The 24450-nt window shown below is 56.7% G+C and overlaps 1 protein-coding gene across 7 annotated transcripts in view; it reads right to left on the bottom strand.

Annotated features, from left to right (window-relative positions):
- Positions 1 to 24450, bottom strand: part of ATP2B3 (ATPase plasma membrane Ca2+ transporting 3) — a 70412-nt gene that overhangs the window by 24363 nt on the left and 21599 nt on the right. For 4 of the 7 annotated variants that reach the window (XM_019664298.1, XM_019664294.1, XM_019664296.1 and 1 more), the window contains exons 3-17: positions 21268 to 21465; positions 20817 to 21074; positions 20284 to 20409; positions 19522 to 19647; positions 16155 to 16196; positions 14355 to 14519; positions 13795 to 14009; positions 12853 to 13095; positions 12243 to 12484; positions 8971 to 9205; positions 4160 to 4339; positions 3925 to 4012; positions 3135 to 3241; positions 1884 to 2075; positions 56 to 269 (exon numbers count right to left, since the gene is read on the bottom strand). In XM_019664298.1, the coding sequence (XP_019519843.1) occupies positions 56 to 269; positions 1884 to 2075; positions 3135 to 3241; positions 3925 to 4012; positions 4160 to 4339; positions 8971 to 9205; positions 12243 to 12484; positions 12853 to 13095; positions 13795 to 14009; positions 14355 to 14519; positions 16155 to 16196; positions 19522 to 19647; positions 20284 to 20409; positions 20817 to 21074; positions 21268 to 21465 (2631 nt within the window). The remainder of the gene's footprint in view (positions 1 to 55; positions 270 to 1883; positions 2076 to 3134; positions 3242 to 3924; positions 4013 to 4159; positions 4340 to 8970; positions 9206 to 12242; positions 12485 to 12852; positions 13096 to 13794; positions 14010 to 14354; positions 14520 to 16154; positions 16197 to 19521; positions 19648 to 20283; positions 20410 to 20816; positions 21075 to 21267; positions 21466 to 24450) is intronic. The other 3 variants (XM_019664295.1, XM_019664297.1, XM_019664299.1) reach the window with 1 other exon arrangement.

The following is a 24450-nucleotide window of genomic DNA, read 5'->3' as shown; positions in this document are numbered from 1 at the left end:
AGGGTCACAGGCTGCAGAGCTAGCAGCAGTGCAGTGTGTCCTGGGGCCAACCTACCTACAAACAGCAGTGTAAAGATGATGGTGAGCTGGTAGACTGCGTGGCCCAGGATGTTCTTCATCATGGTTCGAGAGATCAGAGGCTTATCCCGGCCATACGGCTTCCGCAGCAGCAGCGACTCAGTGGGCGGCTCTGTCGCCAGGGCCAGAGAGGCAAATGTGTCCATGATCAAGTTCACCCACAACATCTGCACGGCTTTGAGAGGAGAATCCTGTGGAGAGGAGGCAGTTACCCCAATGTGGGGCTGGAAAACCCACTGGCCCCCAACTCCTGGGAAGAAACTCAGCTCGGGGGTTAATGTCACTGGAATTTCATTCAAGAGAAAATGCAACAAATCCAACCTTCCCATAAAAGGTGACATCTCCATCCCTATGTTTTCTTAAGGTTAGCAGAGAGTTTTCACTGGGCTTTCCGATCCCTGCTCTGAAAATATTGCCCGTCTCCCTTTTTCTCTCCCCTGGTGGCAGTGATCTAGAAGGTGTGGTACAAGTTAGTAGCAGGAGGTTGACAACACCCATCAGTTGCCCCAGACTGTGAAAGAGATGGGTGGTCTCCTGGTCTCCCACACCCAAGGGGCAAGAAGAGGCAGAGACTCTGTACTGGACCTTCCTTCTCATCGCCTCTGAGTCATTGGTTAACAATCAGACTCACAGAAGCCAGACACAACAACCACATACTGTATGATTCCATTCCTATGAAACTTCCAGAACTGACAGATCCACAGAGATAGAAAGCAGATGGGTGGGTTCCAGGGTCTGTAGAAGGGGACAGCGGGGAGTGATTGCTTCGTGGGTACAGGGGTGATGAAAAAGTTCTGGAATGAGATGTGGTGATGGTTGCACAACATTTGGAATGCACTAAAACCCACAAAATTGTACACTTATAAATGGTAAAAACAGCTATTGTGGTACAATTTATGTTACGTAAATTTTATCCCCATAAAAAATCCTTTGAAAGGGAGGGAAATTCTGGATACTCACTAAAGGGGAGAAATGGACTATTGAAAAGGGGGAAGAGGCTCTTTCAAAGGTTAAATACGGAGTTCCCAGCGGACCCAGCCCTTCCACTCATAGGTCTACACCCAGGAGAAGTGGAAACATCGGTCCACACAAAGCCTCATCCGTGCATGTACACAGCCGCGTTTTTCACAGTAGCCAAAAGGTACAGACAGCCCAAATGCCCATGGATGGAGGAACGGTTACACATGTGCTGTCGCCATGCACAATGGAACATTATTCAGCCATCAAAGGAATGAGGTATGAATCCATGCTATAACATGGATGGACCTCAAAACATCATGCTAAGTGAAGGAGCCAGACACAAACAACCACGTATTATTTAATTCCATTTATATGACGTGTCCAGACTAGGCAAGTCTGTAGAGACAGAAGGCAGATTGGTGGTTGCCAGGGGCTGGGGGAGGGAGAATGGGGAGTGCCTGCTAAAGGGTATGGGGTTTCCTTTTGGGGTGATAAACATTTTCTGAAACAAGCTAGAGGTAATATTTGCACAACATTGTGACGGTGTACTAAGTGCCACTGAATTGTACCCTTGGAAATTGTGAACTTTTTAGTATGTGAATTTTATCACAATAAAAAAAATCTGCAACAAAGAAAGCATAAGTCTCTCCCAAATGAGCCCTCAGGCAGGAGCTCTTCGGCCCACATACTCCTGCTAGCAGGGTCCCCTGGGTTTGCTCTCTGCACTGGGTTCTGGGTGTACGGGGCAGGCGTGGCTTGGGGAACTGACTGCTTCCTGCAGGCCCCATGGGTTGTGGGAAGGAGAGCCCAGGGTCCTCCTCAGGCAGGGTGGCCCCAGTGCCCACCTGAGTAATGCAGGCACCCGTGAAGGCCACGATCACGGCCACCACGTTGACCGTCAGCTGGAATTGCAGGAACTTAGAGATGCTATCGTAGACATTGCGGCCCCACATGACCGCCTTGACGATGCTGGTGAAGTTGTCATCGGTCAGGATGATGTCCGAGGCCTCCTTGGCTACGTCAGTCCCTGCGATGCCCTGGGGGGCACATACACAGTGTCCACGGGCCCCTTCCCCACCTCCCCTCAACCACTCGGCCCACCTGGGCTGACTCCCTGCCTTTCCTTCCAAACGGGGCTCCCCAGCAGCTGGGAGCAGTTCTCATTTTATCCAATGCATACATGTACTACTAAGGGCAGGTTGTTTCGCGGCTTTGCTGATAAACAAAGAGGGTGCCGGCACCACATGGCCACCAATGGGTCTTCTGTCTGGTCTTAGCACGTTAGAGCATCTACATAAGGAGCCCCTGAGTCCGGGACCAGGATGCCTTTGGCAGAGCGAGGACATGTCCTCCTGGTGCACACAGGGGTATTTGGGGGAAGGACCCCAGTTATTGCTGCTCAAAGGCTCTGAAGCAGGGACAGCTTGGTTCTTGCAGTGGCCAGGGGCTGGGGTTGGTCCTCCTCTGGGTCTTGGGTTCTGGGAAGGACTGGCCTGCTCCCCCGGGGCCTGCCCACAGTGGGCCACACTGAATGTGGCAGAGTGAAGGACATTCCTTCTCAGTGGGGTGGGGAAAAGGGTTTGTCGGGTTTCTGCCTTCAGCAACCAAGCAGTTCCTTGCAGAATGCCATGGTGCCAGGGCCAGCCACCAGGGCAGTGTCCATCAGGTCACCCTACTCAGTGGGGTCAGGGTTTTACAGAAAGAACTAGCTCCATATAAGCAACAGAAGAGAAGCGCAGAGAAAAAGCCTGTTTGGGAACTCCACTGATCACACTTGGCGCAGAGGTCCACTTAGACGGGACCAGGAGTGGGTGAAGTGGGTACACAATTGACAAGCACCCCCCACCCCAGAGCCCTTTGGCAATGTGGCCATTCCCCATTGTCACCTCGGGCATCACCACACCAGATACAAATCATACATGTGTCCTGTCACTGTCACAGCCTGCGGAGGCCCAAGTGGCCAGGATGTGAGAGAAACTTCCAGCACTCTGCAACTTGCCTTAATTTTAGCTCCCAGATTCCTGCACAAAGCTAATGTCCTCGAGACACCAGGCCCTGCCTGGCATGGTGAGCCAGGCTGGCACTGGGCAGCTTACCATGGCAAAGCCCACATCCGCCTTCTTGAGGGCTGGCCCATCGTTGGTGCCATCCCCGGTCACGGCCACTACCTGCCGCTGCTCACCGGTGGTGCTGTCAATGATCCCTGGAACACAGAGTAGGGCCCTGCGTGACCAGCCCTGGGGCTGTGGGGGGCCAGTTGTCTCTGGACACCCTCTGGGATTTTGACTGTGACTATTGCCCCCAATCCTCTGTGCTCCCTGTCACCTCTGGGATCAAGTCCCTATGCCTTGACTGGGAGCCCTGTCCTCCTCCTCCCGCCCAGGTTCATCACTCAGTGAGATGATACAGGATGGCATGATTTGGTAGAAGGCAGGGGCCCAGCACAGTGTGACTTGGATAAATTTCTCCCCCTTTTGGGCCTCAGTTTCCCCATCTGTTATGATGAGAAGCCAGGCTCTCCTGGCATCTTTCATTCATGTTGTTAGTCCAGAGAAATGGAGGGGTGAGCTCTGGCATGTCAGCCCTTTGAGGGGATCTCAATCATTATCCCCACTTTCTCAATGAGTAAACTGAGGTTTAGGGAAGGCCAGTGACTTGCTCTGAGACACAAGCCAACTCTCCAGCAGCAACAGGTCTAGATCCGAGGACCCCACTTTTTAGACAGGCCCTGGAGACCTATTTGGGAGCTCAGCCTTGGGTATCTGGGAGTAGAAAACATGCCAGTGTGATGGTCACACCCAGCCAGCGTCATGCCACATCTGGAAAGGGGAGGGGAAGGGGCAGGGGCAGGGACAGAGGCAAGCAGGAGTGACTTCGCTCCATTACCTTTAACCAGAGTGTGCTTGTCTGTGGGAGACGATCGGGCGAGGACCCTCAGCTTGGGCCACACCTTGTCCAGACGCTCCTGTTCTATCTGAGGGGAGAAGCACACAGACACTGCAGAGCCAGGCAGGCAGGCAGGCAGGGCTGAGCAGAGGTGGGGGTGGGCATGGAGAAATAGCTGGAACCCTGGACAGAGCCAGGCAGCCCCCTGCGAAAGGGCAGGTGGGCTGGGAACTACCTCGCCTTTCTCGTTACGGATCCTCCGGTTGAACTCCTTCCCCTCTAGGCACAGGAAGTCCTCCCCGGGCTGGATGATGCCGCACTTGGCCGCAATGGCCCGGGCCGTGTTGATGTTGTCCCCGGTCACCATGCGGACTGTAATGCCAGCACGCTGGCATTTTCGGATAGCTTCAGGGACCTGGAGGAGACAATAGAGATGGATGAGGCCATCAAGACAAGATATAATTGTGTCCAGGCCGTACCCTTTTCTCCGACCAGATCTGCAGCACCCCCACCACCTCTGTGGTCCTGGGGAAGGGCCTCTGTGGAGGGGTGGGCCTGGAGGAGGCCGGGAGAATGGCCTGTCTGCTCTGCCACCGCCATCAGCCTAGCCCGCGGTGAGCAGGGCGTCTCCCCCAGTCCCTCAGCCCCCATATCTCCAAGGTGCCTCGTTCACTTTGCCGGGCCCCAGGGACCAGCAATGGCTCAGATCCAGGCCCTGACACCACGCAAGGCTGGGAGAAGCCACTAGAAGCTATTACTTTGTCGAGGGGGCACAGTTTGGGTCATGTCTGGAAAAGTGACTGTAGAAGTCACCCAGTTCCACCAACCTCATTTTCCACTGCAATATGGTGACCCAGAGCCGCCAAACTAGGACCAGCCCCAGTTTCCAGGCCAGCTAGCATGGCGGCTGTGTCAGCTCTGGAAGAATGAGAAAGGAACCTCTGCCCCTAGTCACCCTGCCAGATGGCAGGGCCCATTGTGGGCCTGTCCCTTTGGGGCCTGACTCAGGGCAGGCTGCCAGCCATCTGCTGGCTTGTGGCCAAGGTCTGGGCACCTCTCTCAGTTGTCTCCCCCTACTTTAAAAAAACAAAACAATATAAAACCTAGACCTTTAGAGCCACAGGTTTTACATGATAAGAGTATTCTCACTAGTAATGAGGGGAAATGGAACATTGCTTGGTTACATAGCACACATTTCCATTTGCCAAATATAGTATTAGATTCTGGGAAAGGGGGAAGAAAAATAGCTCCCCCTAGTGCTGAGTGGAGAATGGGTTGAAGGGAGTTGAGACCAGCGGGAGGTGGTGGCATAATACCAAAGAGTGAAGCTGCCTGGGTTCCCAAACCAATGCAGAGGTAGGGCTCTTGAGCCCGGAGGCTGCAGGGAGGGGAGTGGGGGAGGAGGAGGAGCAACAGGCTCAGAGCTTGGGGAATTGGATAAGGTCAGGCCTAGGCCTGTGAGATGCCCAGATGCAGCCCCGGCAAGGGGTGCAGCCTGGGGACCCGGGTCCTATCTCTGTGTGATGGGCCCAGCACGCCCACCTGATGGGTGTTCACTGCTCCCAGCTGAGACGGAGGCACTGGGGCAGTCTGAGCCAGAAGGGAGAGAGTGAGAGAGCACATGGTGTCCTAGGTGTGGCCAGGCCTGGGAGCCCAGGAACAGGGGTGTGAGCTGGGTCACCAGGCAGTAGGGGTGGTATAGGGCAGCCAGGAGACCCCAGGGGACGTGGGCAGAAGGTGGGGTCAGGAGGGGTGCAGGTGGACGCTGACCAGGGAGGTCCTGCACGCTGGTGAACCCCGAGGTCATGAGGGGTGGCTGTGATTTTAGCCAAGGAGAGAAGGAGCATGAGAAGGAGGGGGGCTGGGGCACAGTCAGAGGGGCCCCCACTTCAGGGCTGTGACAGTGACCTGATGATCCCTGAAGCAAGCCTGGGCCTGGAAGGCTGAGACCCAGGAAGGGGGCTTGCCTCCTGCACCCCCAGCATCAGGGACACTGTCAGCTCTTCGGGGCTCTTGGATGATCAGCTACAGGGAGATGCTCTCCTTCTAAGGAGCTCCCTCCAGTCCCTGAAGCGTCTGGAAGCCACTCCTCTGCTGCCACCAAGTGGCTGTGATGAGCCTGTGGCCTGAGAGCCTTGCACCTGGGCCTCACTTGCTTGCTCCATGTAGGGAGCAGGAAGGTCCCCCTGCCCCTGCTCTGCAGGTGCCCTCTCCTTCACAGAGCGACTGTCTTTCCTTACTTGCCTCCGTTTAGCCCAGTCCTGGCCCAGCCTGCTCAACATTAGTAGAGCCTGCCTCCAGGGCCTTTTTGCCCTCCTCTGGCTGTAGCCATCCGGGCCTCCAAGGTTTAACAGAACCCCACCCACCCTCCTGCCTGCATCAGCACCCAGGACTCCGCTGGGCCCTGGCTGCTCCCTCCTTGGCCCACACTCAGCTGGCTGGTCTCCATGAGGGTCTGCCTGGCCTCCCCAGCCTTGCCGTGTGGGTGCCATCTGCTGTGCAGACTCTCACTCAGCCACTCTGAAACCCTTTCCCTGGGCCCTGCTACCAAAGCCATTTCTGGATTTGAAACAAGCAGCCGTCACTGACTGGCCTCGGGCCTCTCCTGCCCCATGCTTCTGCCTGCTGGCAGCCTCTGCCCCTGGGCCTTCATTATACCCTTTGAGGGACTTGTGCTTGTGTCCCACATGTTTTAAGATGAAAACTTACAAAAAGAATAACATCCCACTCTGAGAAGCGTGCTGAGCAGAAGAACAGCTGGGCCTCACAGCACCCATGTGCAGCCCTTCTAGATAGTTCCATCTTCTCCTGTCACCCCCAGTCTGGCCTCACGAGCACTTCTGTAAATAAGCTGACTTGGACCAGAAGATCTACAAATACGTCGAAGGCCCCCGGCCTTGCATCTATGACTCAGCTGTGGTTCGTTCAACAAATATTGCTACCAGATTGTAGGGCTCCTTGGCCCAGGGAATCAGGCCAGAATGGCTCCTTATGCAGTGCAGCCAAGAGCTGCTTCACGCTTCACACCCCTCCTTCCATTGGTGGAAGGGGAGGGCGGGCTGGTTATGATGGTGGAGAAATGGCCTTGGCCAGGGCCCTGGGAATCCAGAAATGTCACCTTCCGTGGTCTGTGACACACTCCAAAGGAGCTCCAGCTTTCTGGCGGCGTCATGCAGTCCCAGCAAGCTGGGTGGACAAGTCTAGAGTTGCCACTGCAGACACCTCCCAGGAAGTAAGGAGGGGACACCCACCACCCTCGGAGTGGCACTGAACACCAGCCAGGGGCCTTTAGCCATGACAGGGGGCAGGTGTGTGTGTGTGAACTGTTCCATTTGGAAGGAGGAGGCCATCAGGTCTATGCAAGGGCAACATGGCTTTATGACTCAGCTTCACTGTGCGGACACAACCCTCCTCTGCTCTTTTCTTCAGTTTCTTCCTGGTCCAATGAAGGGAAAGGCCTGGCCCCCGTGTCCCCGGAGGTGGCCCTGCTGCCCTGAGCAGCACCCTCTCTCCCTGCCCCCTTCCCTGAGCCTGTTGCTCTGTCTGGAAGTCTCTCCCCTCCCCTCTGCCACCATCTGCTTCCCTCTCTGCACATGGTGGTCCCAGTCTCCTTGGATCTGGGGACATGTCATCGCTGATGACCTGTGACAGGTGTGTAGATGTGGCAAGCACTGCCTTCTGAATTGTGGGTCTTTCGTATGTGATCTAGTGTGGGAGTGCCTGTCTCCTGAAGGATAGCCCAGAAGCTTTTCCTCCCTCGTCTCAGCACCCCCCAGGGCTGATGGTAAACATACACGTGCTCAGGCTCATCAGCGGGGTCAAGGTAGACCTGCTTCTGACATGAGGTGGGTGTCATTGGAGAGGCCCTGGGAGGAGAGAGAGGGTTCCTCCTTGCCCCTGGCAACCTGCACCTCCTGTGCCTCACACACTCCCTCCGGGGCCTGGTGTGCTACAGCAGCCACTGGCACTCCACTCCAGGACCAGCCCTGGCAGGCTCCCCCTCCCTGAAAGATCTTCCATCTTGAAGGACAAACCACCCTCCCCATCAGTCCTTCACTCTCCATTATGTTCAGCTTCTGCCCTGTTTCTCTTCAGAAAAGGTCTCGGGAAAGTTATCTGCATGTGCTGGCTCCCTGCCTCATCATCCCACAGAATCTGCTCCAGTCAAAGTCTCCAATGACTTCCCAATGTCAAGGGCCTGCCTCTGCTGGGGCTGTGCTAAGCTGCCTCCTTCCTTAGGTCACATGGCTCTGGCAGTTTCCCCTCCCTGCTTGGCCCCTTCCTTTCAGTCTCCTTTGAAGGTTCCTCCTTCCTCTGCTCTAGCGGCACACCTTCCCCAAGATATCACTCATAAAGACATTTTGGGAAGGTCTCCTGCCAGGACCATTGCTCTGAGCTCTCTACTCCCACAGCCACCTACCCATTTCACATCTCCATAGGGATGTCCCGGACCTCACTTGGCCCCACTCAAACACTCGACCAACAACTACCCTGCTTCGTTTCCCAAGCCTTTGTCCCCTTGGACTTCTCAGCCTGGTGATGGCAGCGCCATCCACTCACTTCTCCAAAGCAAAGCCCTGGGATTCGTGTTGGCTCCTCCCTCTCCCTCCATCAGTCCTGTGTGTGTCACAGCTGTTGAAGTTCTAACTGCTGCTCTTTCTCACTTGATGGAGGCAGAGCCTGAGCTGGGCCTGGAGGCCAACCAGGAGGGGGCATTCCAGCAGGGAGGACAGAGCCTCCATGTGAGTGCAAGGGGAAGAGGACAAGGAACATCAAGTGCACCATAGAGGGTCTGATCTGGGGTGCAGTGGCCATGCTCCCTGGAGCTCTGCCATTGCCCACCTTTCCAGACTCCTGTACATGGTCAGTTTGCTCTACATATAACTCTGGCAGGAAGCGGTGTGACAGCCGGGAAGGCAAGAGAAAGGGGCAGTTCTCTCCTGCATTTATGTCCAAAGGCCACACCGTGGAGGCCAGATGAGAAGAAGGGCTGCCCCTCTTTCCATTCTGACAACCCAGGCTGCTCCCAAAAGAGTGGATGGGTACCTCGGGCCGCACAGGGTCCTCGATGCCCACGACAGCTATGCAGGTGAGGTCACCCACGACTTCGTTTTCGTTGTCCCAGTCAGGTTCCTGGGTGGCAGAGAAGTCCCGGTAGGCGATGCAGATGGTGCGGAGGCCATCACAAGCCATTGGCTCAATGATCTTCTTCACCATGTCATCCCGGTCCCGAGGGCGGAAATTGCGCAGTTCGCCGTTGCTGTTTAATATGTTGGTGCACCTGGGGAGGGGACAGAGCAAGGGGAGCCCGGCTAGCTGAGAGTCTGGGCAGCCTTGGGTCTGAGCCACCATCTGACATGGCAGAGGCTTCTCCAAGGAGGGAGGCACTCTGTTTGCATGGGGCCAAGTCGTCTGTCCCTCACCAATTCATGTTTTTCCCTGAACTTCAGAATGTGACCTGATTTGGAAATAGGGTGGTTGCAAAGTTAAGGTGAGGTCCACTGGCTTAGGGTGGGCCCTCACTCCAATGACTGGTGTCCTTATAAAAACCAAAGAGGACACATAGAGACAGACATACACAAGGACAAGGCCATGGGGATGGAAGCAGAGACTGGAGTGATGCGTCTATAAGCTAAGGAATGCCAAAGATTGCCAGTGACAACAGAAGATGGGAGACACAAGGAAGGACTCTTCCCTGGAGGCTTTGGAGGGAGTGCAACCCTGCCCACACTTTGATCTTGAACTTCTGGCCTCCAGAACTGGGAGAAAATAGATTTCTGTTGTTGTAAGCCATCCGGTTTATGGTCCTTTGTTCTGGCAGCCCCAGGAGCCGGAAACTCCTAGGCTGGTATAGGGTAGTAGGTTGGTGGGAGGCCGGAGCGCGGGGCTCCTCACAGCTCCTCACAGGCTCTACGGGAATTGGGATATATCACCCTTGCTCTGCTGGGCTTTAGGGCAAGAGTGTGGCACACTGGAGAAAACTGGATGCCACTGAGCAGGCCATGACAAGGCAACAACTACATCACAAGTTCTGGTGACCCTGGAAGCTTCTCAGAAGGGCTGGAATGGGGAGGGCTGGCAGGATTCAGGTGTGGAAGAGGAGCCAAGGGCTTCAGAGGCAGACATGCTGGGGGAGTAAAGAAGGAAAGAGGAACCAAGATCACAGTAAAAACTGGCATGGATTTACTTGTATAATTCTCACAACACACGCAGCAGGTACGTATTCCTGCTATCTCCATGTCACAGGGGAAACTGAGGCCTGGGGCAGGGGAGTTACTTGCTCACATTCACACAATCAGGCAAGAGTGAAGCCAGAGTTGGAGTCCAGTGTCCAACAACAGCCCTGTTCCGTGCTTCTCCAAGTCTAACTGCCACACCCACTGAGACCCATTAGGGATGGCTTCAGGGAGGAGGCGGCCTTTGCACCATGGTGGGGAGGCTGTGCATGGTGAAGTTTCAGGGAGAGCATTCTGGGCGGGGCAGTGGTCAGCAGAGGCCAGGACAGGGCCAGTGGGGGTCACACTCGGTGGTCGTGGGGGTGCCAGGAGCCCCGGATAGCCTGCTGAGGACTGCATCCTGAAGGGCCCGGAAGGCTTCCCGGAAGGAAGCCCTATGAATGTGGAGGCACAATCAGGTCACATCTTAGAAGATGGCTCTGTAGTAGGCGATGTGCAGGTGGGGAGGGGCGGGTGGGTGGAGCTGCTGCAATACTGGGGAAGAGAGGCCAGAGCCAAGGGGAGGTGTGGAGGCTGATCCTGCTTAGGGGTGTTGGGGCACTTGGAGGCAGAACTGCATGCTCTCCCCTCCGTTTTTCTGACAGCTTTGTTGAGATATAATTCCCACACCACATAATTCACCCTTTAAAAATGTACAATTCAGTAGCTTTTAGTATAGTCACAGAGTTGTGCAACTGTGAATCACCACAGCCAACTTTAGAGCATTTTCATCACTGTAAAAGAAACCCTGCACAGGCAACAAAAGGAAAAAAGAGATAAACTGGACTTCACAATGAGAGACCATTTGCGCATTCAAGGATGGATCAAGAGTGAAAAGAAAAACAAAATCTATCGAGAGAGTGAAAGGACAGTCCACAAAATGGAAGAAAATATTTACAAATCAGATATGTGTTAAGGATCTAGTATCCTGAATACGTAGAGAATTCTTACAGCGCTTAACAATAAAAGGACAAACAACTCAAATCAAATATGGGTGAAGGACCTAAATAGGCATTTCTCTAGAGAAGATGTGCAAATGGCCAACGAGCACATGAAAAGGTGCCAACATCACCAGTCATCAGGGAAATGCCAATCAAAACCATCATGAGGACCCCTTTCACATCCACTAGGATGGTGATGGTGATGATGATGATGATGATGATGATCATAAAGTAACACATGTTGGCAAGCATGAGGAGATGTTGGAACCATCATGCATTGCTGGTGGGTACAGCTGCTGTGGAAAACACTATGGTGGTTCCTCAATAAGCTATTCACAGAATTACCACATGACCCAGCAATTCCACTCCTAGGAATACCAGGGGTGCCCCCAAAAAATGTATACAAGTGGACACTTCGGCCAACGTTGCTCAAGTGGTAGTTCGCCATCATCAGAAGTGTCTGGACACTGATGGGAACCACTTTAAGCACCTCTTGTAATTGCAGAAGTCAAACGTGACTTGCATTCATCTTTTTTTATTGGTATATATTGAGTATTACAATTTTAATAGTTTTTATCCTTTCTTTAAATGTGTATACATTTTTTTGGCACCTTCTGTATATACAAGAGAACTGAAAACAAAAATGTGGATAGGAATGTTCCTAGCAGCATGATTCACAGTAGCCAAAAGGTGGAAGCAACCCAAGTGTCTGTCATGGATGGCTGGATAAACCAAATGTGGTTTAGCCATGAAGTGGAATATTATTCAGCCATGAAAAGGAATAAAGCACGGATCCATGCTATGACGGATGAACCTTAAAAATGTTATGCTCAGGGGCTGGCCGAGTGGCTCAGTTGGTTAAGAGTGCGAGCTCTGAGCAATAGCGTCACCGGTTCGATTCCCACATGGGCCAGCAAGCTGCACCCGAGCTGAGCTGCTGCCGAGCTGCCAACAGGTGGCAGGATGGCTCAGCTGGTGAGAGCACGTACTCCTAACAACAAGGTTGCCTGTTCTACTCCCGCATAGGATGGTGGGCTACACCCACCTGCAATTAAGATTGAACATAGCACCTTGAACTGATCAACCAGAAGGCCTGAGTGCTTCAGCAAGCTCCTAGCCCCTGGTGTCCCCAGCCCTGGGCTTGCTCCTGTGATCCACTCACTTTTTCAGCAGGATCTCCGAGGCACCCTTGCTGAAGAGGCGGAAGCCGCCGTCAGGCATGCGGATAACCGTGCTCATGGACTTGCGGACCGAGTTGAAGGTGTACACTTTGTAAAGCTTATCTTCCGGAATCTGCTCCCGCACAGGCTGGAAGTCCTGCTTCAGATCCAGGACGAAGCCCAGCAGAGCACACTCCGTCTTATTGCCCACTTGGCGCGGGAGGGCACCTTCCTTCTCTGGAGGCTGCGAGGTGAGGTGGACCAGCATGGAGCCGGGGGCCCAAGTACACCCTCCTTGCTACCCCTGGGGCCCCAGCCCGGCCACGGTCACCATGTCTCTAGGGTGTGGCGGCAGAGAGCCGAGGAGGGCTTCCAGTGTGGACTAAACAGGCAGGTTGCCCACCATTCACTGGGCTTGGAAGGAGCTTCCAGAACCAGCAGCCAGGGCAGGAGTACTAGGGGCCAGGGACGAGGGGAGGGTGGCCAGCACCCCAGGGACAATTATAGCTCTGGTCAGAAGTTCTTAAGAGAGCCTACTGAGCCCTTGGCGACAGCTCCCGCGGCACCCCCAGCCGGGCCCCTTCCCTCGTCCCAACCCCACTCTTGGCTCACTAGAATTTTGGTGGTGTAGGCACTGTTGATGGAGATGGCGTGGACCAGGAGGTCAAGGATCTTTGGGGTTAGGGCACTGGGGGCCGGAATCTCTTTGTAGTGGGTGTCCCCGAGGTAGGACTGGACCACGGTCATACGGTTGGTGGTGAGCGTGCCCGTCTTGTCCGAGCAGATGGCTGTGGCATTGCCCATCGTCTCACAGGCGTCCAGGTGGCGGACCAGGTTGTTGTCCTTCATCATTTTCTGTAAAGGGCACAGAGGTCATGCATGATCTGCTGTGCCCAACCAACTTTCCATGTGGCACTAATAGCCTGAGGGGCCTCGGTCAGCAGGCACCCTCACCACTGGGCTGACAGCGGTGCCCAAAGCCACAGTTTGAAGTGGCTGCAGGGTGGTGGTCAAACCTAGGCAGCAGGCCTGTAAGGCATAAGGACTCTCATCAGACAGGCCGACTGGCCAACTCTGGGAGGCCACTCCCCTCGGAGCTCACCCAGGCCCTCCCTGTTGCCCAGGATCACTCCCCTACCCACGATGCCCTCTCAGGTCACCTGCTGGCCCTGCAGGGCCCCCATCTCTGCCATGCTCTGTCCACTGTCTCCCAGTGGGACTCTCTCCTGCCCCCACCCCTGTAAGCGTCACCAGCGCCCTCAATTCCCTGGCCCTGCTGTGCTCCTTGTGCTCATTCTGCAGATGCCAGATCTATCCCACCGCCCACCAGCTTCCTGGCTCATCTCACGGTGCCCAGGAAGCCGGCTGGGGAAGGATTGGCCAAGTTCAGTTTTGGGTCTTAGCTCAGCCTCCCCGCTCTTCCCCTGAGTGATGGATCCCAAACTTTCTCTAGCCCTCACTGCTTCCAATGTGCCTACTGGCTTCACACCCCAGTTTTGGGGTCTGTATCCTGGTATCACGGATTCTCTGTACTACTGTGTTTTGTATTATTACCTTGACAGAGTAAGCTAAGGAGATGGTGACAGCAAGGGGCAGGCCTTCCGGGACAGCCACAACCAGCACAGTGACACCGATGATGAAGAACTTCACGAAGTACTGCACGTAGACCGGCGTACACTCTGCCAGCCACACCCGGCCCTCGACGACGAAGGTCTCAATCACAAAGTACAGGACCAGGATGATGACGGTGATGGCGGACATCACCAGCCCTGCCCAACCACAACAGAGACCACAGAGGGTGGGGGTAGGAAAGGCGATTGGCAGGGGCAAGAAAGGGAGAAGGCAAGAGGGAAGAAGTAAGGGACGCTGCAGCTAGCACCAGCTTGAGCTGAGTCCAGGGAGGTGCTCCCTGTCCCAGGCCTTACGGAAGGTTTAGAATCCATGCTCACCCTGATGGCCACTGTCCACCCCTGGCCTGTCCCCTTGTTGCCTGGCCCATACCACCTGGCACATCTATTTCCCACTTGCTCTCCTTGGCCCAGCTTCATGTCCAGGAGACCTGGTGTCCTCCTTGCCTGACCGTGGGCCCTGGGCCGTCCCTCTGCAGCTCTCACCTGCTTTCCCGATCTGCACGGCCAGTTTGGTGAGCTTGCCCTGCAGGACTGACTTCTCCTTCTTGGGCACGCTGGCTTTCTTCTTCTCCCGCTCTTCCATCTCCCCACCCTCCGCACTCTTCAGAGGCTGCATTTCCATGGCAACTGCCCCATCTTGCTTCTTAGCTGCATATAGAGGAGCCCCACAGCCAAGTTTAGGGCCCGTGGCTGGGGTAACAGCTACAAGGGGCTTTCGTAGGGAAAGACATGCCATGCCATATGAGAGGACATGAGGTTCAGGGGGTTTCTCTGATTTCTGAGTGCCACACAGCGCAGGGGCTACCTCCTCTTCCCCCTCTGTCCTTGGCAGCCCAGACCCTCCTGGGAGGGGTGGAGATGATTCTCTTGAGGCCTCACAGGGGAAGGGAAGACAGACACAAGCACGAGTAACTTAGGCACACAGACAGGGTGGCCAGTCCTGGAACGCCCCAAATTTCAATACCTGAGAGCAGAGGCCTGGAGCCCAAGGAACATTCTAGAACCCTGAGCTGACTGACTTATTGGCCCACTGGTGTCCCAGCCACCTCCCTGCTTCCCTCAGAGAGGCTCAGTAACCCCTGCACACTCCTCTCTTGCTTCCTGCTCAGGCTGTCTCTTTCCTGCCAGCCTCTGGACTTCCATCAGGTCCCCACCTAATTACTAGCGTTCTCCTCAGCCCGGTCTTTGCTTGCTGGAGGTTATTAACTGAGCGAGCTGCCTTAGGCAAGTCTTGTACCTCTCTTTTCTTGGAAATACTCCTTTGAAACTCTTTCAGCCACCTCCCTGTCTCCTCTCTGGAACAAGCGGCCCCCTCATGGCTTCCCCAGTTGCCCTGCGCTCCTGACAAGGTGGTGATGGTGGTGTGTCCCCACCCTGCCTCCATCACCTCTGTCAACCTCACATATTCTGTGGCCTGTGGGTGTCCAATTGCACTGCCCCTTGTGATCCTGTCCATCTCCCACCCAGAGGGGGGCACCCAACTCTGCCACTCATCTTTCTGCCTCACCGCTCTTGTCCTCACCCAGAGGGGCTCTTGGTACCCCAGACATTACCTCTGCGTGCTTCCTGCCACCTTGTTGTGTTGTCTGTGCCCTCTTGCTCCAGTCTTTCTACCTATCCTTTCTTCCCTGGCCTGCCTGAGACTACACACTGGTGTCTTCTTCCTAAGGGCCTCAGGCCACAGCCCATGGCCTCAGAGACAGTCAAGGGTCCATCCTGCTAGGCCGCTCTAGCTTCATGCCCCACTGACTGTCACTCCCTGTCCCAACCCAGGGCCATAGCCATCAGACTGTCACCCTGCCCTAAATGCCTTCTCAAACCCAGCTATGCTCTGAACACTGGTTTTCTTGTTTGACCCTTTCTTTGGTCCCTGGGTCCCACGCTGTACTTGAGTACTGCCTCCAGGTCCGTCTTTCTGGACTGTAACCTTTCTGAGGGATGGGACAGTGCTTTAGCTACCTTTGCAGTCCCAATGCCTATGACCGACCGTTAACAAGCCTTCATCCCAGCCACAGAGGCTTGGCTCCCAGCAGGCATTGGGGCTGAGAAGACAGCAGGCCTCAGCCCCTCAGATGGCTGCCCAACAGAAAGGCAGCTGAACTTGGAAACCCACAGGCCTTGTTAGTCTTTGGGCAAGTCACTGTCTCTGAGCCTCAGTTCCCTCACCAGGATGCCTGGTCTATAGGTGATGCGCCTGCAAGTGAAGCAGGCGGACCCTTACCCCATGCTTCACCCATCCATCCTCCCCACCCCACCCCACCCTGAGTACGGGGCTTGCATTACCTTTGGTCTGGCTACTCTCCATCGCCCCATCCTGCTGCTTGCCTACAATGGAAAAGGAACGACAGACACGGAGACTTGAGAACATTCACATGGCCTTGACACATGCACACAGGACAGCAGGGCACAGACAGTGCGGCAGTGAGCACAGGGGAAAGGTGGGAGGGAGGGGAGGAGGGCCCTGTCCCAGGCTCATGCTGATGCCCTTTTACCGGCACATGGGCACCACAAGCACTTGGGTTTCCTGAGCGGGACCCCTAGCCAGGGCTCCCCACTGGGCCTTGACCCCAGCCCTGCAGTGAACTCCCAAAGCCAGCCCTGGATGGACCCTGGGTCATAGATGAGTGTCAGTGGGAGATTTCTGGAAGGGTCATCACCACAGGGAGTGAGAGCTGCCAGGTGTCTGATCCCAGCTCTACCACCTTGAGAAGCCCCCTCCCTCCTTCACCCCCCCAAACCAGCACAAGGAGTTTACCTAGATGGTTCTCTGGTGGCCTAGAGATCAGCTTTCTCTATAGCATGACCCGCAGTTAGATCTATGTGTACTTTAAAGGGACAAAGGTGAGAGACTCTAGGAATTTGTTGGGCTCTGGACGCCCAGCTGGGTGCCGGGCACCTAGCGCTGGAGGGAGAAGCAGGAACATGGGATGGGTTGGGGGCTCAAGGGTGAGTGCATCTGAGAGGGCAACGACCCAGGCTGCCTCCTCTATAGCCCCTGCAGCCAACAACTGTTACTCAAACACAGGAGCTCCCTGAAGTGCTCGGCAACCACAAAGCCTGCAGCTGGGTGTCAGGGACTGTGCAGTAACCAACTTCCCAAGGCCAAGGTAAACTGTTGGTAAAGCCCCTGATTTCCAAGGGCAGGAGGGACTGCAACTCTGGGAGGGCCCAGGAGACCTGACAGGTGAGGGGACTGCGGCAGGGAGCCGGAAGCTATGCTAGGGGCCCGGCTCTGTACCCCAGTTCCTCCTGGGGGCCACATGGGAGGTGGCCAAATCCAGAGATGACCAACCTGGGGACAGAAGGGGCATGTGGGCTGACCTGGGAGCCACCACCCAATAGCTCATGTTACTGGGGATCCACGAACACAGACAGGATGCCAGGTGACTCCCAGGTTGTGGGGCCTGGTCTTGGTCTGAGGGCCCCAGGGAGGAGGGAGAGGCCCTCTGTAGGGTGTGGGTTGGGTCCTCCTTGCCCAGGACCCCTGGGGGTGGGAGTGCAGGGAAGTTCCGAGGTGAAGGAGACTTCTGAGGGGAGAGGAGACACCTCTAGACACATGGTGACGATACAGTGAAATGAGCAGCTGTTGCTAGAAGCCCTGGGGCTGTGATGGCCCAGAAGGACAGATCCAGAGGACCTAGGCTGCAGACAGGGCCAGGGAGAAGGGAGGGAGGTTTGGGATGAACACTACAGGAAGAGGAGGACTGTGCTCTGCCTGAAGAGGGACAGGAGCTGAGGAGGGGAAGGAGGGCAGCCCAAGGAGAAGGGTGGTTAGGAATCAAGGCCAAAAGGCAAGAAACAGGTGAGGGGGCAGCAGGTGGACAGGGAATGTGTGCTGATAGATGGGGTCAGGATGCAGTGAGGGCAAGGCACTGGTTGTGGCCACATTCCTGTCTCCAGTGGTCCAGAGCCTTGGGCTGAGACCTCAGTGAGGGCTCATGGGTGCTGCTGCCCCCTCCCTTGAGTCTAGCCAGCTCTGCTCCCTCTCTAGGGCCCCCTTAGGGTTTCCCTTCTCCAGGAAGCTGGCTGGTGGAAGTCCTCCGTCTGACTCCTAAGTAGCCCAGCCTGGGATGCTGGAGAAGGATGCGCGGGCAGAGGATCTGAGGCGGGGAGGGACCTGGGTGGGGGCTGCAGGGGTTTTGTCAAGGTTGAAGAGGAGGGGCTTAGGAAGGAGTGTGGAAGGGATGCCCTGCCAACTAGCCATGAGGGTGTCGACACCCACTCACCCCCTTGTGGACCCCACGATGCTTACTGTGGAGAGGCACTGGGCCAAGTCCTGCAGGGAGAGGGGGCTGGGTGTGGCAAAGGTGGATGAGGGTTCATCCATATGTCAGTTGGCTGTGAGGGGTGGGCGTGGCCAGTCAGGAGCTGGAAGGTCCCAGTGGACAGGGCCCACGGGAGCTTCTAAGCAACAGCAGCTCATCTATCTTCTCCCTTACCACCTCCAGGAGCAGGGTGGTCAAGGACACTAGTATGTCCTTCCTCATACTGACCTGTCCCCGTGTTGCTGGGGCTGGGCAAGCTGATGCCTGCTGCTCTTCAGGCCCAGCGGCCTTGACTGCCTGAGGTGGGGCCGGTGACTGGCACTCCTCTGTCCCCTGCCCAGCTCACCAGCCCCAGCATCTAACGGAGCCTAGGGGCCCTGGCTGCAGGTTCAGCACACGCTCTCTCTGCATGTGTGCAGTTTCTTTGTACTTCTAAGTGGGCCCTGGTGGATTCACTCAGAGGTGAGGAACACATCTAGCAGACTCCGCTCCCCACCTGATTTGACTACAGGAGCAGCCTGAGGGGAGACCCAGGTCAGAGCAAGGTGAGTCGTGAGCAGGTGCAGGCTTGCATCACAGAAGAGAATGGGGTCCTGATCTGAGGGACCGGGACAGGGGTGTGGATGCTGAGGGCAGTTCTGTAGCTTTGTAAGTTCTGAGGACTGGAGGGGACACTGGCCATGGCTAGGGCTCAGAGCAGAGGCAGGAGGAGGCAGCAGGGAGGTCAGGATGGCTACAGAGCTGGGTTCTCAGAAGACATCTGTCCCTCAATACTGCTTTTCCTTGGAGTGAGGGACCCTGCCCATCCCAGTTTCCTCTGGCCCTGGACGTCCTTTGGGGTCCCTTCTGCTTGGGATCCCTCCACCTCTGGCTGTATGACCTGCATTCCCTAGCTGCTACGTTGGCCTCAGCACTTCAGCGTGGCAGTCGGGCACTCCCTAGGGTGGGCACAACCCCCCCCAACCCCGCCAGCAACATTCTCCTAAGCCGGGGTGGCTGGCCCCTGTCCCTCTGATCCCATCCCTACTAAGTGAGGCAGGGCACTTCCCCTATCCTGGCAAACATGTTCCAAAGCCTTTGGGGAATAGCCATCTGAGGGAAGCTGTCTTTACACAGAACTGGGGGACCCCTGTCCTGCTGGCTCTGGGGCAAAGACTCCAGAAGAGGGGTCCCTGAAAGGAATCAGAAGAGACGGTATGTCTTCCCAGCCTCTGAGGACTGGCTCTTCTAGAGCCAGAGCCAGAGCCCGAGCCAAGCCAGAGCTGGAGCCAGGGAGGGGGCCAGCAGGGGCCTGCCAGCAGGCAGGCGAAGAAGAAGGCGTGAGCTGCGTAGAAGAGGGGCCGGCTCTCATCGGCGCCGGGGACTGGAGGTCAATGCGGCCTTACCTTTCTTATCCTTTTTCTCCTCTTCCTCTCCGCCAGCTCCAAGCAAGGTAAAGATGATGCCCGTCTGGGAGTTCACACCAACGGCTGTCACCACCATTCTTCCAGAACCTTCCATGACATGAGTGCCTGGCACAGCCAATACAGAGAGACCGAGACAGAGATTCGCACCGCCGGGTGGGAGGCGTGCTCAGCACCTACAGGTTCTGTCCCAGGAATCCCAGAAGCAGGGACTCAGCATCTGGAGGCCCCTGGAGGCTGCTTTGATCCTAAGCCTAGGCCGAAGCCTCATCCTTGGCCTGGAGCAGCAGTTCACAGGGCCCACCTGGGGCCTCCAGCCTCTCTGTCCTGCTTTACACCACATTTGTCACTGGGATAAACACTGGGCTAAGCCAGAACCTTCTGGAAAGAGAACACTGTTCCCACTGGCTCTTCTTGAGAGTCTGGACTGGGGAGGAACATGGCGCTATGCTGATTCAGAGCCAGCTCCCACTTCTAAAGGTTTCACTCAGGACACCAGGGGCCCTCCGGGGCTGGGAGGTCCCATGTCCCTCCCTGAGGCTGGAGCAGCCGCCACCATGCCTCCCACAGGCTGCTCTGGCCTTGCAGAGGGTAGTCTTCCTAACCTGAAGTGCTACTCTGGGTGGCCTTGGTTGAGGGGGTTGCAGGGCCAAATGGCTTCCAAGGGTGCTGGGCTGGTCCACACGGTGCAGCCAGCTACATCCCGGCCTCCCCACGGGCTGGGCCAGTGTCCTGAGGCCTCACCTGAGAGCAGCATGGGGTCTTTGTCAGCAGACTTGCGTACATGGTCCGACTCTCCTGTCAGGGAACTCTCATCGATCTTGAGGTCATTGCCCTGGATGAGCACGCCGTCGGCAGGCAGCAGGTCTCCTAAGGCCAGCAAGGCAGCCAGAACCACAAGCTATGGGTCCAGGTGCCTTCCTCCCTGCTGCCTCCTGCCTCACCCAGGGGAGGTCCTGTCGGATGTGGGGGCCTCTTCCTTCGGTCTCCTCCTTTCCGGGGAGATCCACCCACCCCTAGCCTTGTGGCCCAGCTCCCACAGAGTGGGGACAAAAGAAGCATCCTGCAGTGCTGGGAAAGCCCTTGACAGGACGTGGGGACAGTCTGTTTCCTGGGGCCTCTTGCTCACACTCCCACCTTCAGCCTCCCACAGGTGAAGGCACACATGCTCCTTCAGGGGAGAAGGCCTGCACTGGAGGGGTCTCTTCCAGCACACACTCTCCCCAGAATGGGAGCTGAGCTTCCTTCACAGAGTGGGTGACGACAAGCACACTCACCATACTTGACCTGGGCGATGTCCCCCACTACCAGCGCGGCCACCGGGACCTGGAGGAGCTGCCCATTCCGGATGACTGTGAACTTCTGCTCCTGCTCAATTCGGCTCTGCAAGCCTCGGAACTGTTTCTCCTTGCTCCAGTCGTTGAAGGCCGTGACCAGCACCACGCAGATGACAGATAGCAGGATGGCTGCCCCCTCAATCCAGCCAGCCTCGGCCTCCCCTTCATCTTCTGCCCCGGTGGACACATTCCCGCACGCTGCACCCGAGGACAGAAGGAAGTACCGAATTGGCAGAGTAGCCACTCCCGTCAGCTCCTTTGTGCCGCTGGGGTAGGGACATCCTGTGACCCTCCGTCATCTCGGTTTTATTCCTCCCTTCCCGGCAGCCCGACTGTTCTGTCCCTTCCCGCCAGGCCCTCCCTCACTAGCCCTCTGGGCCCTGCCCCTCACCTTCGCTCTCCTCTCCAGGTGGCGCATAAAATGAGAGGCCAAGGGAGACAATGGCAGCTACTTCCAGGATGATGAGGGTTACGTCCTGCAGGGCCTCCCACACCAGCTGCAGGAAGGTCTTGGGCTGCTTGGGAGGGATGAAGTTCTGCCCATAGATCTGCCTCCGCTTCTCCAAGTCGTTGGCATTGTCAGCCAGGCCTGCACAGTGCCCAGACGGGGAGCAGAGGCACAGAGGAGATGATGAGACGGAAAGCACCCAGAAAGTGGGAACTGCACTGGCCTGGCAAACCCTGGGGACGTGTATGCAGGAGTGTCTGTGTGGCCCCTCCAACTTCCCGGATAGTGCAGGCACGTAATCACTCGTGAGCTCGGAGCCCCTAGGATGAGGAAGGGCTGGGCCATCCCCCTGATACTCCCAGGGAGGCCGAGGGACTACAGTGGGTCCTTCCAAAGAGATCTTGTCAGTCTTGCTAACTTCATTGAGCAAAAGCCTGGAACCCATGATGCCTGGGAGGCGCACAGGGACTACCCTCAGCCCCGTGCTCTCATGGCCCACCTTCTGGAGACAGCAGCCTCCTTCCTAATGCCTTCCCCAGACCCCAGTGCAGTACCGACCTCCATCCCTGAGCTGGGGGTCACGGCAAAGGGTGGGATGGGACCTGGGCTCCTCACCCTGCCCACAGGCCCCCCCCCCGACCCCTGCGCACTGCTGCTGCATAAGAGGCAATTAATCGTCTGTAAGGCTAATGGGATTGTCAATGGTTGATGCTTATGCCACGCTGTCTTCAGGCCACCAAGGAGAGGACAAGGAGGATGAAGTCTGGGGAAACCAGTCCCAGTGGGGAAGCCCCTGTGGCCTCAGCAGACGAGGCACTGTGATGTGGGGCTGAAGGGCTGAGGAGTCGAGAGAGCCCTGACCTAATCGTTCTAGAGCCTGAGAGGCCCCTCCACATCCCAGACAAGCTGCTGTGTGTGGGCTGGGAGAGAGGGCAGGCCTGGTCCACATAGGCGCTGAGAATCAATGGCCACAAAGGGGGACTTGGAAGCGAGGCCCTTACTTCTTTTCTTGGAACAACCCACTTCCCACCCAGGCCTGTGCCGAAGCCTCTGGGTCTCTGCCTCTAGAGCACGAGCCTTCTCAGTCCCATGCCTGAAAGTACTGAAGGCTTCCCTGTGGGCGTAGCATCCATGTCAGTGCCTCCCGAGGCCCAACACCCACTTGGCCACCTTCCTCAGAGGCAGGCAGATGAAATAATGCAGTCCCCTGGCCCCCGCCCTCAGCCCTCAGGATTTTCTGCTTCCTTCCAGGTACATCTATCCACCGTGATCCTTGACGCTGCCATTGTCCCCCAGCCTTTCTCTCTTCTCCGCCCTCAAGTTCCCAGCCCCACACTGACACCTGGTGGACGGATGGCAACTTGCAGTTCCCAGCCCTGAGGAGCTGCCACTCCCACGGCCTCCTTCTGGGACAGGGGGCGAGCAAAAGGGCCCAGGTTCCAGCCCATGGGGTGCTCTTAGCCAGCTTGGGAAGGCACACAAGCCCTGGCCCCAGAGGACTTCAGGACAAGAAAGTGCTAAGTGTGGTGCAGGAGTCAGGAGGAAGGAGGGAAGGTGTGCGCTGGGCAGGGAAAGATGGCCTCTGGGGAGGAGCAGGGCGGGGCCCATCCGAGGTGGAAGGACTGACAAGAGCGAAAGCCCACAGCCAGCACCGCCTTGGCATGTCCCCGAGCTAGGCGATGACCACACGCTGTTCTCCCCACCCAGCAGAGTGGCAGCTGTCCCTGCCCTTCTCCCCCTGGCCTTATCGTGCCAGGAGACTGTGGCTCAAATTTCTGGAGTCTGCAGCTTTCCAGTTGGGTGTCTGGGAGAAATTCAGGACCTCAGCTCCTAAAGGCTGAGGATCCAGCTGAGGGCTTGTGTCCTTGAGCTATAAGAGTTATGGAAGCTGTGATCAGGACTAGGGAGGCACTTGAACTGAACCTGGGTCTCCCAGACACCCAGGGTTTTCCCTCCCTCTGCCCTGGGAAAAGGCACTGATCTTGACTTCAGCCCACAAGAGGGACAGCCCTGCTTCCCCCTCACCCCCAGAGCTCACATGAATCTGCATCCTGCCCGCCCTGCCCACAGACCCAGCTTGTCCTCAAGGGAAGCTGGGCCCTCAGGGGGCCTCCTCGCCAGGAGTTTGCTCCCTTCCTCCCTCCTTCCCTCCTCTCCTCCCCCCTCCCTCCATCAGCCTGTCCCTTGGCCTTGGTTTGCCCTTGATGCTGCAGCAATGCTTCTCTCTCCCTTGCCCTAGACCAGCCCCAGGCCTTGGCCTTCCTGTGGACTCAGGGGTCTTGACAGCTGCCACCACTGAAGCACTCACTTGTGAGGGGAAGAAGCAGCTGCAGCCCCTCTGGTTCTGAGCTTGCATGCACTGGCCCAGCAGGCCACCAAAGGGCGGCCTAGGTCCAGGGTGCGGGGGCAGGGGCCGCCGGTTGGCATGGACACAGATGGGCGCCCTGCCCAGAGCAGAGGCCAGATGCCATTGGAATTGAATTAGGACCACATCGTGTGGCTCCTGGCTAATCTGCCCCCTCCTTTCTGTGACTGGTGGTAGAGGCCAGACAGGGGCCCAGGTCTCCCAAGCGGGCCTACTACCGAGCTTGGCATAAGACTCAGGTGCCCCGGCTTCTGGAGTCCTCTTGGATTGCTACAAAGTCCCCTCCCCTCAATATGCCATGCAGCTCCCCACCCTCCCCAAGGCACCACTCTGCCGGCACCCCCAGTCTGCCCACCTTGTCGGGGGGTTGGTGTGGGGCCTGGGACACTGCTAAGATGGCTCCTCCCATGAACCTAGGCCACGGTGTCTGAGCAGGAATGAGTTGGGGGGGGGGAGGGACGTCTGAGTGAGAACTCTGGGACCAAGTCAGCAGGTGTGCAAGGATCCCACACTTTCTGGGGGAGCCAGAGCCACCCACTTCTGGTGCCCAGACCTAGAGGTCCTCCCGGAGTCGGAGAGGAGAGGGGTGGACCTCGCACTGCTCATTCTTCAGGATGCAGACCAGGTCTGGCTAGCTCCCTCTGTTGGGGCCGGGCCACCTACCTGGAAACCTGCCCTTCTCCATGCCTGTCCCTCCACAGGCACCGGGCACACTCCAGTGCTGCTGTGGCAGAATCGGGCAGGTTCCCAGGGGCCTTGAC

Source organism: Hipposideros armiger, unplaced genomic scaffold (assembly GCF_001890085.2).
Source record: "Hipposideros armiger isolate ML-2016 unplaced genomic scaffold, ASM189008v1 scaffold_419, whole genome shotgun sequence".
Classification (NCBI taxonomy): domain Eukaryota; kingdom Metazoa; phylum Chordata; class Mammalia; order Chiroptera; family Hipposideridae; genus Hipposideros; species Hipposideros armiger.
The sequence above is the reverse complement of the archived record's forward strand: the minus strand, read 5'-3'. Positions and strand labels throughout refer to the sequence as shown.